Below are 15,448 nucleotides of genomic sequence, written 5' to 3' on the forward strand. Positions count from 1 at the left end.
TTCATCATGTACACATCTGACTTCTGCTACAACACGGGGTCTTGCCACATGCAGAAGTTATCAAACGATACTGCAATTGTGGGGTGTATCAGGGATGGTCAGGAGGAGGAATACAGGAGCCTGGTGGAGGACTCTGTGCAATGGTGCAAAAACTCAACCACCTACAACTCAACACTGTCAAGAAGACCAAGGAGATGGTGGTGGATTTCAGGAGGTCTAAGCCTGCTCTGCTGCCAGTCACCATCGAGGGGGTCAATGTGGAGGTGGTGAACAAATACAAGTACGTGGGGATGCATCTGGACAATAAACTGGACTGGTCTGCCAACACTGAAGCATGCACTCTACAAGAAAGGGCAAAGCAGGCTGTACTTCTTGAGGAGGCTGCGGCCCTTCAACATCTGCAGCAAGCTCCTCTGGATCTTTTACCAGGAAACACTAAGAAGAGGGATGCTGGGCGACTAGACAGGCTGGTAAGAAAAGCTGGCTCTGTTGTGGGAGCTGAATTGGAGTGCATCTCTTCAATATCTAACAAAAGGACCCTGAACAGACAACGACTGCCATTATCATACAGCAGAAGAGCTTGAACAGTTGGAGACTACGCTCACTGCCATGCACAACTGACAGACTGAGGTAGTCATTTGTACCCAGGGCCATATAAATCAATATAATACTTCATTAAAGGGAAAAGGAGAGTTGGACTTCTCTGCACCTCCACCCTGTAAAGTATCTATCTATCATCTATCTGTCTATTCCAACATCCATTTAATAGATTTTACACGTATACTGTCAATTATTATTATTTGTATTTTATTTTTTGAGAGGGGAGGGGGGGATTTATCAAATTCATAGTGTGGAATTCAATGCACATACTTTTGCTTTGGACAAATAGCCATAACCATAGCCATATACACTATATTGCCAAAAGTATTGGGTCACCTGCCTTGACCCCCATATGAACTTCAGTCACATCCTATTCTTAATCCATAGGATTTAATATGACGTAGGTCCACCCTTTGCAGCTTCAACTCTTCTGGGAAGGCTTTCTACAAGGTTTAGGAGTGTGTTTAAGGGAGTTTTTGAGCATTCTTCCAGAAGCGCATTTGTAAGGTCACACACTGGTGTTGGATGAGGAGACTAGCTCTCAGTCTGCGCTCTAATTCATCTCAAAGGTGTTCTGTTGGGTTGAGGTCAGGACTCTGTGCAGGCAAGTCAAGTTCATCCAGACCAAACTCTGTCATCCATGTCTTTATGGACCTTGCTTTGTGCATTGGTGCACAGTCATGTTGGAACAGCCAGGATTAGCCTCTTAGTTCCAGAGAAAGGAACTCTAAATGCTTGAGCATTAACCAAGAGATTTTAGCCAATTCCATGCTCCCAGTTTGGGGATGGCCACTTCCTGTTCCTCCTGAAAAGAGACCTGCTTACAGTAATAATGTTACGCAGGTCTCTCCTCCTTGGCCGTTTAATTTGGGTAGCCTACTAGTTCTGAAAGATGTACAGTGGCTTTACTATGACGCTTCATTGTTAAACACTACCCTTAAATGATGTGTATGAATTTCTACTTCCTTTAATTCAAATAGAATCTAGAATTGTAATTTTAGATCGTGTTTTTGACCTCAATTCAAATTCAAGAGTCATTAAATTCTCAATTCAACTAAAAGTCTGTTGTAGATGTTCTGTAGGGCAGGGAGAGGCGCTCGGATGGCGCGTCCAGAAGCTCAATGGTGTTTTTTGCCCCTAACGGCACCTTCCAGGCAGCACAGCCTAAAAGGCACTACCTTTACCCTATTCCTAACCTTAACCCCCTCAACCCTCATTCTACCCCTAAACTGAGGGGAGTAATGCCTTGAAGGCAGCGCTGCCTGGAAGGCACCATTGAGGGCATATGATACCAAAGACCCGTCCAGAACGTACCGCCCCCTGCAGGGCACTGCAATCCCGCTGATGTCTGGTTCCATACTCGATGATGATGATGCTACTACCTACAGTACCAGCACAGACACACACACATTCCCATTGTCTTTACACATCATACTTATATGTAGTTATATGTCAATTTATGGTTTCAGCCATCACTGTTTCAAAGTTTTTATTTTGCACAAAAAAGTTCTTGATATTACTTTACAAAAAATACTATTTGCATTAAATACAGATGATTCATTCACAAGAGAGAAAGATGAACTGGCCAGGAGTTCACACTCTCATCTCTCCAAACTTAATACTTCTCCACACTCTCATTTTCCATCTTTGATCGTTCAAATTTGCATTGCTCCGTCATCCTCAAAACTCAAAATTTCAAATTATATTTCTGACATGGATCATGAATATTATGTATAACTCCGAAACACTGACTCAAAGAAATGCCCACCCATCCCTCACCCTTTAGCTATCCCTAAGCCCTTTCCTTATCATGTGTATCTTATATGGGATCATAGTGGTAAAACATTAGGAATTTTAGTCTCCCTCTCTTCTCTTTCTTTACCATCCTTTTGCAACATTTCTCCATCATTTATAACCAGGTTCAGGCACCATATACACTTTCATTGCTGTATGTCATGTACAAGAAAAGGTCCTCTTCATGGTGCTCCTGCAGCCATAGAGAAGGAGGAATTATTATTTGCTTTACACGCAACACATCAAGCAAATATGAGAAACATTTCATGTGAATCTGCGCTGGGGGCAGTAATGGGGTTGATTAGGGCGATGTTCTTACCTCATAGACTGCAGACAGGGGCATGCTGGATGGGGGTAGGGAGTTCTTGACAAAAAAGAAAAGAGCCTCCTCAGGCCGCATAGACACTCGCTGTCTGATCAGGAAACACAGCTGACCAACTGCAAGACATTCAACAAGACATTCAATAAGAGGAAGTCTTAAGTGTTATGACAAACTGAAAAAAAATGTTGCCACGAGAATTAAGGGTCACGCATGTAAAAAGAGAAGGAATTGCAATTGCTTACACATTAACATCATTCAGTTTCATTTTCTTACAAAAAGAATATTTATTGGAGAAGTCTACAGGGCTGAATTTCCCCATCTGCACCATGTGACAAATACAGTATATGTCACAACACAGATCAAGATCAAGAAAACAGAAGACATTATCTGCATTTAGAACTTTGTGGTTACTGCTGTTGCCATCTACAGGAGTTGCATAGGTATTGCATTAATGATTAAAGGTCAAGAGAAACCCTTAAGAACTCACCATTAACTGTTTACATAGGCATATTATATGCAACACAAAGCTACAGACACAACAGAAAACTGCTGACTGAAAACATAAACTGCATTTATTTATCATGTATAAGAGCTCTCTGATAATCAAACCTTGAACAGTTCTAAGAATTGTATTATTTTCATCAAAATATTTTTTAAGTGAATATCTTAATGAAACACTAAACTGCTGATATGGAGGGAAGTCATTTAGAAGGGCTGAACAGTGGAGTACAAAAAAATTCTGTCTGACTTACCTGTCAGATCTGAAGGAACTAGGTACTTCTTTTTGTCCAGTTCTGGAGCTCGTGACCTAGCAGCCCTCTCCACAATAATCTGATCAGAATGAAAAGAAAGTAGTTTGCTCTGTGATATTCAGCATCTGTTGCTCGCACAATAAACAAGTGACAAATCACATCCTCATCATATTACACTATGATAATGCATGACCGGGAGTGTCCTTACAGGTATTTTATCGGGATGTTTAGCTCGGACCCGCTCCCCCTCTGCTTTCCTCACTTCTGGAGGGACAGTTCGCTGATACTGGCTGGTCATCTAAAGGGGAAAGACAGGGGGAATCATCTCACATCATCCACAAGATATTGACATTATTTACAAGTGTGCACCTACAATGTGGTCTTGTGTAGTATTATGTCATTTAACCTGACGACCAAGTGCATGCTCAATACATACTCAGACAAGTTCACAATAAATAGACTGAATACACAGCATACACAGCATAGCTAAATACATTTTTTCCTCAATAACTGGTTGTCAGTGAATGGCCTTCATTGACATAACTTCAGACAGAATTCTACCACAATATAACTAATGCAATAGGACATATAAACCAAGTAATGTCAACAAAGGTAAGTCCACCCTTAACCAAGAAAAGACAGAGAAATGAGAAGGCCAATGCTGAGTAGCCTGTTGTGTTGGGGAGGGCCTACCTCTGACACCATGACATATGATTTCAGCAAAGCAGGCAAGATCATTGTAGCTGCTAAATGACCAAAGTGGAAGACCACTCATCATAAACATCTGTTCACTATCGTTGCCTCACCAACAAAACACACCCTGGCGATGTTATGTTAGGCTCTACGTTTATCATGAATTTCCATCTGCAGGCTAACGCGTTGCGCTAACGTAGCTGGAATAGCAGTAGCATTACACTATCTGTAATATTATAAACACTAACATGACAACATATGTCGATATGTTGAGTATACCCTCTCTAGTCGACGACAACTGAAGCAAGACTCGCCCACCCCACTATGTCGGAAGCAAGCGATTAACGTTAACTAACCCAGTGGTACACATACCTTAATACCCTACTGCTAGCTGGGAGGCTAAGTCAACTACCCTAGATCTCTCTTGCTATTAAAAAGAGGGCTATGGCAATCACGATAAAACCTTACCTTAAAAACACTGGCAGCTGAATATCAGGCCCTGTAAACGGACACAAACCAGTTCTTCCTGAAGCACAACAAAATAACAAGAAAACGTGGGGCTAATAGCAGATACAAGGCAAATTATCCTCAGATTTCCAGTGAAGAGGTCTATTTTAAAATGTCGACTGATCCACTTCTCTGGATGAAACAACAACAAACGTTAACACGCCCATTGCATTGGAATGTGACCAATGAGAGACGTACGCAGAGACAGACGTTACGTCAATCCATTCAGTGGCGGGCGAAGGTTGGATTTCTAGTCTGTTGACAATATTTTCATTGGGTTAGACCACTAAGGATCCGCCTCCGTATGAGATGAGTGACAGCACTATATACAAATAGCATATAAGCAAACTAGGCCAAAATGCAAATAAGACATGCCCTACGTGTCAGGCTACAGGGCAGAACTGAATGTGCCTGCTTTCTAGCGAGGAACTTGTGAAATCGCTTCAAATGTTCTTCTTTCCGATTGTTTTCCCAAACTGTGTCTTACAAATTGCAAAAGATAAATGCATTTAGTTCATGCAGTGATATACTTCACCAGAAGCTTTTGAAAGGCCTAGTCTATCTCAGACGTCGATTTCAAACAGAATTGATTGTTTTCATTTACCAGACACAGTCTGTGAATATAATAGCGTTAAAATGGTATCTACTGTAGAATAAAAAAAAAGAGAGACGACACTACTGCACAACAGTCTGTGGATATCCAACTGTAGCCTACTGACTGTCTAAACAAGGATCAGAAAAAAGTGCTAAATATATTTGACAATTACATGAAGTGAGAAGTGGCATACGGTATGCAAACAAGTCACAATGCAATATTATGCAAGAAGCATGAAACAGACAGACAGACAGACAGACAGATAGATAACTTGTTGAAATGCAATGTTTTTTGCAACACATCTCAAAAAAGTTGGGACAGCAGCAATTATGGGACAGTGCACTGTTGCTTCACCTTTTAAATTAAAGCAACACTAAAGAGCTTTTTGTACCTTAAATAATGTTTCCAAAATCATTTCAGTGGTCCATCAACTTGTAACAGGATGAATGGCACTTCTGCACTTGCTTGCGGCCCTCTACCGCACTAAGTTTACCAAATCGGGTAGCAGATCTGTAGTTCGATGGAATGAGACATAAGAAACTACAAATTTGACTTGCTTCGATGGTGCAATACATCACACTTTCAAAAAAATCATGCAACATGCTCTACCTTGTCTGTGGACATAATTTGCTGGATAAACAACGTGTGCGTGTGACAGAGGAGAAGTGCCTTCATGTTGCTTTAACAACATTCTGTAAATGTTTGTGAACTGAGGAAAGACGCTAGTTCTGATAATTAAATGTTGTCCAATTCTTGCCCATTATAAAGCCTACAGTTCTCAACAGTTTCGGGTCTTCAGAGTTTTTCATTTTATGGACCCAATGTGATAGGTCTGGACTGCAGACCATCCATTTTCGCACCTGGGAGCCATACTATGGAGCCATACGGTTGTTATATTTGCAGAGTGCAGTTTTGCATTGTTCTCTTATAATATTCAAGTTCTTCCCTAAGAAGTGCTGTCTGGACTGGATGGCAGTATGTTGCTCAAAACCTAGCCTGTAACCTGTATCATTTCACATAGGCCTAGCCTAATTTTGCACTTGATTGATATCTTTATATCTCAATACAGGCAGACTCTACTTGTCGACAATCCAAAGCATCCCTAGGCTATCATAATATGCTGACCTGACCAGATGGCATCTTTTAAGGTCAGTGAACCCGACAGCCCGTCTTCTCTGGTAAGACCTTTACTGTGGAAAAATGTCACCCGGAAATTGTTACTTCAACTACCGGGTCAAAAGAACGAAAGGACCGTATTAGACCGTGCTCTTCTTTTCAGGTGAAATTGAAATAAAATAAATCACATAGTTATACTCAATCTGGTTCATAGTCTTCATACCCAATTTTGTCGATTGATAGATCACCATTCATTCCAGTTCTTGGAAACACATTATTTCTACGGCAACACGTTTTCTAGAAAGCTCTTCATGTGGTAACGTTAGTTGGCTAAGTAGCTAATTAGCCTATCAAATCTTGAACAGGCACTTTGATGGGTTCAGTGCATGCAGTGACGCCGATTTCCTGCAAATAGAATAGATGTTATTATTTATATAAGGATATTATAGCGTACGCTGTGAACTTTGTTGTCAGCTGAAAGTGCGCGTAGCAGCCCAAACAGTAACGTTATCGATACCCAGCTCACCACTCCTCCATCTGAGGTTAGCTAGCATCGTGGAGTACCAGGAACATGTCGGATTTTGATGAATTCGAGAGGCAGTTGACAGAAAACAAACAAGGTGAGGCGAATCTCCTTCTTTCTCTACAATGAAGGCTTACTTGTTATACTGCATGAACTCTACGGGTAGACTATCAAGCCTGTTTGCAGGGGAATAAAATATACGTTAGCTAAATTGACTGCTAGCTTATTGTCTTCTCTATTTGTGTACGTTCAGAAGTTGCCTTTCATTCTGTCGAGTTTGCGTGACTGTCACAATTATTGTGTTGCAGTGCTTTCAAGATAACTTAAGCATTTTGTATGGTCTTTGTAAAATGTGAAAGTTGTGTCTTCAACTTGCAGTGTTGCTTCTCATTGCTGCGAATAAAGCTAACAGATGATGGTCGTCATTACCTTTGTCACACGCGCGCCGTTGCAAGGCTCGCGTATACAAATCCTGTTAGCTGTCAAATATGTTTTGCCTTGCAAATAGGCAGTGTAATATGAAGGCATCATGTTACATTTTAACTCTAGTAAATGAACTTGAATTGAAGTCCACTTCATGTGTTGTTATTATGGAGGTGGCAGACAAACTGCACGTTCAAGCCATTTCAGATATCTAGAGATGAGTTTTTATGATATTTAACACCCATCACGTATCCGTAATACGGAGACAGATTCATGTTAATGGATACATTCAATGTATTAGTGTTTGCAAATGTTCGCCCAATATGTCAAGATCAGAGATCATGGGAAGTTGAGTTTTGGTTGTCTGCACAGGGTAGTTGCCAGCCATAATTGGCATATTATGGTGTGGTGCAGACTGCTTGGTGGTTAAGGCTGAAGTCTGTGCATGCGTCCAACAATTTGACTGTGTCAACAATTTAACGTTCATTAGCTGACCGGGACAAGGAGAATAAACACCATGGGCGCAGCCGTTCGCGAAGTAGAAGCCGGGAGAGAAAACGAAGAAGCAGAGATCGGGACAGAGACCGGAGGACAAGCAGAGACCGACACGCAGACAGCAAAGATCGCAGACAGAGACGCAGGTGCATTTCAAATATTGCTTTTTCATTTCAACTGGCTTTAGGAGCCACTTAAAATGACTCAAGAATATTGTTGATTGGGAATTTATATGTCGTATATTGGAAGCTCTTCTGCTGCCTGTCAATACATCTCCTGTCAGATATCTGTACTGACTAATGGGAGTTTTGTATTACATGTACGTTCACAATGTGACTGTGAAAGAAAATTAATCCATCTCAAGAATAAATCAGGCAGACATGGTATATATCTTGATACAGAGTACATTTCACATGTAATCATTGTTTTACTGTCTGTTTCAAACTCAATTGCAGCCGTTCGCCACATCGTGAACCAAAAAAGAAGAAAATCAAGAAGTACTGGGATGTGCCACCTCCTGGCTTTGAACATATCACTCCCATGCAATACAAAGCCATGCAGGGTTAGTTCATCTCCACTGTGTCATAAACTTGATAAAAGGGGCATTTTGCCAGGAAGTGATCTATAATCTGCCGAGTCTGTCAATTCAATAAACACTCATTCAGATGAGGCCCTGACACTCAGACTGTGCTGTTTTTTGACACTCAGCTGCTGGTCAGATTCCGGCCACTGCCCTGCTTCCCACCATGACCCCTGATGGCCTGGCAGTCACCCCCACCCCTGTGCCTGTGGTGGGCAGCCAGATGACCAGACAGGCTCGTAGACTGTATGTTGGTAACATCCCGTTTGGCATCACTGAGGTGAGTTTTGGTTGTGGAGCGGGAGGTTCTGTCCAAGTTGTATTAAATCAGATTTCATTCGGGATGAATTAAATATTTCTTATTCTTAAAGGTTGGGTACGGAATTAGCAAAACGGACGGCAGAGTTTGAACATATACAACCTCAAGTCCCGCCCTCCATGCACGAGCGACAATTCAAATGCGCAGCGCGAGAGCGAGCCAGGCTAAATGAAATGCCAGCCTGGCGTCTACAGCACTATGAGCTCTAGTCTCCATACAATCACTCACATCAACTTCCCCAATTACATTCTTTATTCACCTCCAAAGGGTTGTAGTACATATGGTTCAGTAGCCATAGGTGTGTATATTTGAACAGAATCTGGTTTGTTCTTACCAGGGCGATTATCTCCTGAAATATCCAAGTTTAGTGCTGGCCCGTTGGTTCGCCTATTCCACCGTAGCTCCAAGCTGTTAAGTTTCGATTTCATGTTTACAGCACTCTTCGTGTCACGGTAAAATGTAATTTTTGATACATAGCTTATTTATTGCGTGGGTGATTGAGTTTCCGTAGATATCCGCTGCCTTAGTTAGTTTGTATAGAAATGAAGTGACACATACAACAAGAGGGGAACATGGACGTGCAGCAGCAGGCAGTTGGTTTCGTTTCAGCACTGACTCGCGGTCACCAGCTTTCGAAAGGGTCGCGCGCGGTGGGGAGGAGGAAGAGGAGTAAGACGTTAGATTGACGAACGAGCTGTGAAATGATGGTATGGGGTGAGGAATTCTATTGGCTGGAGTTTTTCGAGTCCTGCCCGTTCCGCAGATGATTGACGTGTTTAATTTACATTTCAGTGCTTCCAACTTAGTGGCTATAAGTGGGTTAGGAATAGGATTTCAAGTGATTTTGCAAAAATGGCCAACAAAGCTCATTCCATACCCTACCTTTAAAGTATGTATTTGCAGGTCTTACTGCTCTGCAGCAATTTGAATATTCTGGGCTCTTCAATAAGTTTTTGCTTGTGTCTGTTTGTCTGTCTGCAGGAGTCGATGATGGACTTCTTCAATGCTCAGATGAGATTGGGTGGACTGACTCAGGCACCAGGCAACCCCGTCCTTGCAGTGCAGATCAACCAGGATAAGAACTTTGCCTTTCTGGAGGTCAGTCTTGCAACTTGTTGTCTCTCTACGTATCTGACTCTTGCTCAAGAGTGGAAGCAGTCAACTGGAATGTGTGTGTGAATATGGCTGTGTACACTCTTGGCTAATATTCCCCTTCCCACGCCTGTGTGTAGTTCCGTTCGGTGGATGAGACGACTCAGGCCATGGCCTTTGACGGGATCATCTTCCAGGGCCAGAGCCTGAAGATCCGCCGGCCGCACGACTACCAGCCGCTGCCGGGCATGAGTGAAAATCCTAGCGTCTATGTACCAGGTAGCTTACTCTCCATTGTCGAGCTCACACTGCTTTTGTGATGGTGGCACGAGGGGGATCGGGTGTTTGTGCCATAATTAACACTTATATTTTCCTCAAGGAGTGGTGTCAACAGTCGTGCCAGACTCGGCTCACAAACTCTTTATCGGCGGCCTTCCTAATTATCTCAACGATGATCAGGTCAGTGTTGTGTCCATAGTTTGAATTTTCAAGGTTTTTGTCCCATTATGACACTAAGACAATGCAGACAGCACCCTGATCAGATCTTTATGAATGTATTGCCAATCCATTTCACAGGTGAAAGAGTTGTTGACCTCGTTTGGACCTTTGAAAGCCTTTAACCTGGTGAAGGACAGTGCCACTGGCCTCTCGAAAGGCTACGCCTTCTGTGAATATGTTGATGTGAACGTCAGTGATCAGGTGATTACAGAAACGTACACTCCATCTCAAGCTTGAGCCTATGCTGACATAGTTGTATGGGCTCGAATTTGCACCACACACACTTCTTATCTGCGTATAGAGATTGCTTTAGATTTTGCATGGCATCTTAATTGGCAAAAGATTAAGACATTGAAGACCATGATGCAGATGATGAAATGGGGTGATTATTGCTGTTTATGAATAGGAATATAAATTCTAATTGCTAACGATTGAGCTATAAATGATTTGGTCACAGTGGGTGTTCTCTGTGTCTCAGATCTCCAGCTCTGCAGTTCATTTCAGTTCAAATGGATGTTGGTGGGGTAGGACACTGAAGGGCACTCTGTTCTAGAACTTCTGACAGTTTGTCAGGCCACTAATGAGCCTGAGCTGTAGGCAAAGCCAATCTGCTGATTGACACTTGCATTAACCTGTCCCGCTCTGCTGTTGCTCTCTTTCTTAGGCCATCGCGGGGCTGAACGGCATGCAGCTGGGTGACAAGAAGCTCCTGGTGCAGAGAGCCAGCGTGGGCTCCAAGAATGCCACTCTGGTGAGTGTCAGAGGGAGTCAGCGAGCGAGAATTTGGCCTTTCAAAAGATGCCTGTCTGTTAAGACGTGAAAGATGCCAGTCTGTGTCCCAAGTCTCTGCGGAATGGATCTCATTTTGTGTCTGTCTGTCTTAACTGTCTGAACTCTGAACTTGCGTGTGTGTGTGTGTGTGTGTGTGTGTGTGTGTGTGTTTGTGTGTTTTTCTCTTCACTCCGAACCCTCGTCCCCCACGCTCATTGACCCCAAGCAGACGAGTATAAACCAGACGCCGGTGACGCTGCAGGTCCCCGGCCTGATGAACAGCTCCATGAACCAGATGGGCGGCATCCCCACGGAGATCCTGTGCCTGATGAACATGGTGGTGCCCGAGGAGCTGGTGGACGACGACGAGTACGAGGAGATCGTGGAGGACGTGCGGGAGGAGTGCGGCAAGTACGGCCAGGTGAAGAGCATCGAGATCCCCAGGCCTGTGGACGGAGTGGAAGTGCCGGGCACTGGCAAGGTAAACTCAACTGGGATGCTCTGGCTTCACATAAAGACCCAGTCAGGTACAGGCAATGTTGGTCTCCCAACACACCTACTGCATAGCACCGCAGCCACAGGCACACAGGCACACATAAGCCCATAGGGATCAGCAGCGATCAGCAAAGCACACATGTGCACACATGCTGATCATGTATGTTACAGTGCTGGATGATGCAAATGCATGTTACAGCTGGGCAAGGGTATGACGATGTATTAAGTTGCACAGTAACGCTTGTCGTCATATGTGAGCCATGTTAATGATGATGCTTTGCAAATTCACATATCCATGCACTGTGCACATGCACCTGAATGGTTTTATTGATTGTATTATGTGGCTGTTTTCCCCTCCAGATTTTTGTAGAGTTCATGTCTGTCTACGACTCCCAGAAGGCCATGCAAGGGCTAACAGGAAGGAAGTTTGCCAACAGGGTGGTGGTGACCAAATACTGCGACCCCGACGCCTATCATCGCCGTGACTTTTGGTAGGGGTGCGGGGAGGAGAGGGGGGTGAGAGCGGAGTGACCAGTACTCAGTTGGCTTTGTCTATATGGAGGAATTTTTGCAGAAGAGGGCGAAGGAAGCGGGAGGGCAAAACCGGTTTTTATCAGGAAACACAAGCTACGGGGAGAGCTATCAGATAGATTAGATGGAATAGTGTGCTATGTGATCATTTCATCAGTGAGCGAGAATGTGTAATATGAATTACTGTGTTCTTCTGTTCTGCCTCTTATTTGAGATCTAGATGTTGTTAAACTATTGAATTGAGGTCAAATGGGTACTGGGGGACCTTTTATATGAATTAAATTTAAAAATTTCATCACAATTCTTCTTTTTAGAGTCTTCTTTCTGTCTGTCTGTTCATATTTTTTTATCCCTCCATCTTTACCCTTGTCTTTCGTCCTCCTCAGTCTTTCTTTTTATTGTCCAGGATTGACCTTTGCCCTTCATCTAACCAAATTTGTAAACAGCAAAACAGAAGTTGAACTGAAATCATCCTATTTTATACATACTGTATATCTCAATGTTGACTGCTGTTTTTTAAACTGTCTCAAGCTGTATGTATCACAAATAACATACTGCATTGATGTTTGAGGACCAGTAGAACCATTTGACTTAATAAACTTGATGCATTTGAAGATTTCTGTTCAGACATTTTCGTTCCATCACACAGTGATCCATTGCTATTTATTTTACCCTCAAAACCATTCCCCTTTCCAGAATGGTCCTATGTTGCATCCGAACATGTTCATCATGTTACTCAATCAGGCAAAACGAATGATCATCTTTGCTGAAGCTGATAAATGTTCAAGTGTGTTGCCTTGCAGTTGAGCATGTTAATCCTTTTGAATAACTTCCTGTTTATTCTCCACTATCAATTTCAACTAGAGCTATGAGTTATTCTTAATTCATTGTAATTTGACAGCAGATAAAGGATTGTCATGCATCTCTCTTCATGGACGCGGATTCAAAGAAATGTGCATAGCATATTTGATGGCACATACTCTCTGATGGCTGAACATTATGTTCCCCATCCATTAGATCAGCCTCCAGCTCATGACCAGATCAGACACGTGTTGGCTCCTCATTAGGAGCCTCTAGACCAGTAATGACTGGCCCCACTGACTACAAGATATGGACACCCCTTAACTCATTTCAAAACATTGCTGTTCCAGTGTTGGTCGTTTATTATAAGAGCATGATGTCAGGGGTAGACCAGTAAGTCATAATAGTCCATGACAGAAGATGCCCAGTAGATGGCGCCCTTATTATCTTGCTGGTACAATAATCATGAACTGTTTTCACATATGAACTCTTCGCAATATAATAAGGAGAATCAGGCCCAGGCATTTTTTGGAGTTAATATGGTTTCACAACTGTAGTAACCGTCACAGCCATAGTCTGGTGCCCTTGTGACCCTTCAGTTCCTTCCTTATTTAATCTAAAATTTGCCATTTCGACTTCCTCTTTGCCTCTTTCAATTTCTTTAGTTTTGCTTCTCATTCCTTGTTTTTTTTGTCTTTGATCTTCAGTCCAGTAGATGCAGCCATGACACTTGTCATACTTTAACAATTAGGACTCTTGCCATTCCTGGAGCCCCATGCACTCCTCTGGGGGATCTATCTTTTCAGTCAGGCGACACACTTGACGAGTTCAGATGCAAAACCCTCTAAACATCGGCTCTGTTAAAAATTAGATAACAATTTTGAGTAAATGTTCTCCACACTTAGTATAAGTCAATCAAACAATTTTGCTACCAAATACCACTCTCTTCCTGGTCTAAACTATCAATTTGTGGGCAAAAACCTATAGAAGCTTGATGAAGAATGCTCATTTAGAAGAAATGTGGTCGGACGGATTTAGAGGGTTTTGCCTCTGAATTGTTCACTTGTACCGGCTCAGCATGTAGTTCATGCAAGCGAGATGTCACATGAACGATCCAGTTGTTGAATATCTACTCAACCAGCACTGACCACAACTGCCTTAAGTGTCCTGAGGAGGCAGAGTTGGTCACAGGACAGCCCCATGCTCGGGACACCAAGCGCTGCAGCCTCAGGGCTTGTGTACCAGTGACCATAAAGCTGGACATCTAGACAGAAACCCATTTGCTTCAACGGACACTGCAGATGACACTCTTCTTCACACTAGAATGCTCTATCCCCACCAAGCCATGGACCATCTGAAGGACCTCAAGGCTGTGAATGCTACACTAAGACAAATCGTATGTTCAAACATGAAGAGTAATGGTTGACCTGCCAGAATATTCGTAGTAAGTAGTATTGTGACATTACAGAAGTTGTTACTCAATCTACTATTGATTTTGATCATTTGCTGACTGTTGGTTGTCATGGTATTACTCACCATCGGTGTTGAGCAGCACAGTAGAATGCATGTCTGTCAAATGAATGGCCCTTGTCCATATAGACTCAGTGGTGCGTAGAGGCCACACATCTGGTGTTGGGGTTTAGTATTGAAATGTGGGGTCGCCTGGGGTACTCCCTGCCTGCTGCACCACTATGTCCTAGAGTCTGAAGCCTGCAGCTCTGCAGTGCAATGTTTATGTGCTGGCACTAGGCCACCGCAGGATGATGATGTACTGCTCCATAGCAATAGTCGATGCTGGAGTCTGGCAAAGGGCACTCTGCTCCGTCCTCTTCACAGCTAAAGAGGGCCCCTGGTGAGGAGCGAGGGTGGGACTGTCACTATTGACTCGACTCTCTGCTGGAACCAGCACTTACATATAGGGACACCCAGAGGTGACCAGAGCAGCACGCTGACATAATGGGACTTACCTGCATGATCTTCTCTCATGAGTCTTACGCCCAGTGTGGGACCAGGCCTGGAAGTGGTTTCTGCAATTAAAGCAACACTAAAGCACTATTCCTCTGCAGCATGCACGTTATTTGTTTATCCAGTAAATCACGATGTTCATTTTATAAAAGTATGATGTATTGCGACATCGAAGCAAGTCAAATGTGTAGTTTCTTATGTCTCATTCCATCGAACTACAGATCCGCCACCTGTTCTGGTAAATTTACATAGTGCGGTTAGCCGATAGAGTGCCGCGAAACAAATGCAGAAGTTCCGTTCGTCCTGATACTAGTTGATGAACGACTGAAATGATTTTGGAAACATTATTTGAAGGTACAAAAACTCTTTAGTGTTTCTTTAAATCACCAGTAAAAATGTAACTGACAGCCTGCAGTCTCCTCCATAGGTGAACATACTGTGATCACAGGACAGATGTAGAAGCCTGACTTTGCAACTTCATCTGTGCCTATCACCACACGCTTGGGCAGCCACTTTAACACCATCATCTTCTCAGTGAAGAATGTATTTTCATATGAGTCTCCTTATGGTTGAGGT

General features: G+C 43.0%; 2 protein-coding genes across 6 annotated transcripts; one reads left to right on the plus strand and one right to left on the minus strand.

The window, feature by feature from the left end:
* Positions 1-2,072: 2,072 nt before the first annotated feature.
* On the minus strand, positions 2,073-4,813 carry zgc:92606 (uncharacterized protein LOC100000242 homolog). Its single transcript, XM_062539425.1, has 5 exons — positions 4,630-4,813; positions 3,677-3,766; positions 3,469-3,547; positions 2,714-2,832; positions 2,073-2,587 (listed from the first exon to the last, which is right to left on the minus strand). The coding sequence occupies exons 2-5, from the start codon at positions 3,764-3,766 to the stop codon at positions 2,522-2,524; spliced, it is 354 nt and encodes a 117-aa protein (XP_062395409.1). The 5' UTR covers positions 4,630-4,813; the 3' UTR covers positions 2,073-2,521.
* A 1,663-nt stretch (positions 4,814-6,476) lies between these two features.
* On the plus strand, positions 6,477-12,720 carry u2af2a (U2 small nuclear RNA auxiliary factor 2a). Of its 5 annotated transcripts, none has more exons than XM_062539426.1 (11): positions 6,477-6,999; positions 7,816-7,966; positions 8,276-8,382; positions 8,529-8,680; positions 9,701-9,817; positions 9,952-10,090; positions 10,191-10,270; positions 10,388-10,510; positions 10,974-11,060; positions 11,307-11,607; positions 11,936-12,720. In XM_062539426.1, the coding sequence occupies exons 1-11, from the start codon at positions 6,951-6,953 to the stop codon at positions 12,058-12,060; spliced, it is 1,431 nt and encodes a 476-aa protein (XP_062395410.1). In that variant the 5' UTR covers positions 6,477-6,950; the 3' UTR covers positions 12,061-12,720. The 5 variants fall into 5 exon arrangements, with proteins under 5 accessions (XP_062395410.1, XP_062395411.1, XP_062395412.1 ...); XM_062539427.1 differs by having other exon boundaries at positions 11,310-11,607; XM_062539428.1 differs by having other exon boundaries at positions 10,194-10,270.
* Positions 12,721-15,448: the final 2,728 nt, after the last annotated feature.

The sequence above is a fragment of the Sardina pilchardus genome, chromosome 6, assembly GCF_963854185.1.
Source record: "Sardina pilchardus chromosome 6, fSarPil1.1, whole genome shotgun sequence".
Lineage (NCBI taxonomy): Eukaryota > Metazoa > Chordata > Actinopteri > Clupeiformes > Clupeidae > Sardina > Sardina pilchardus.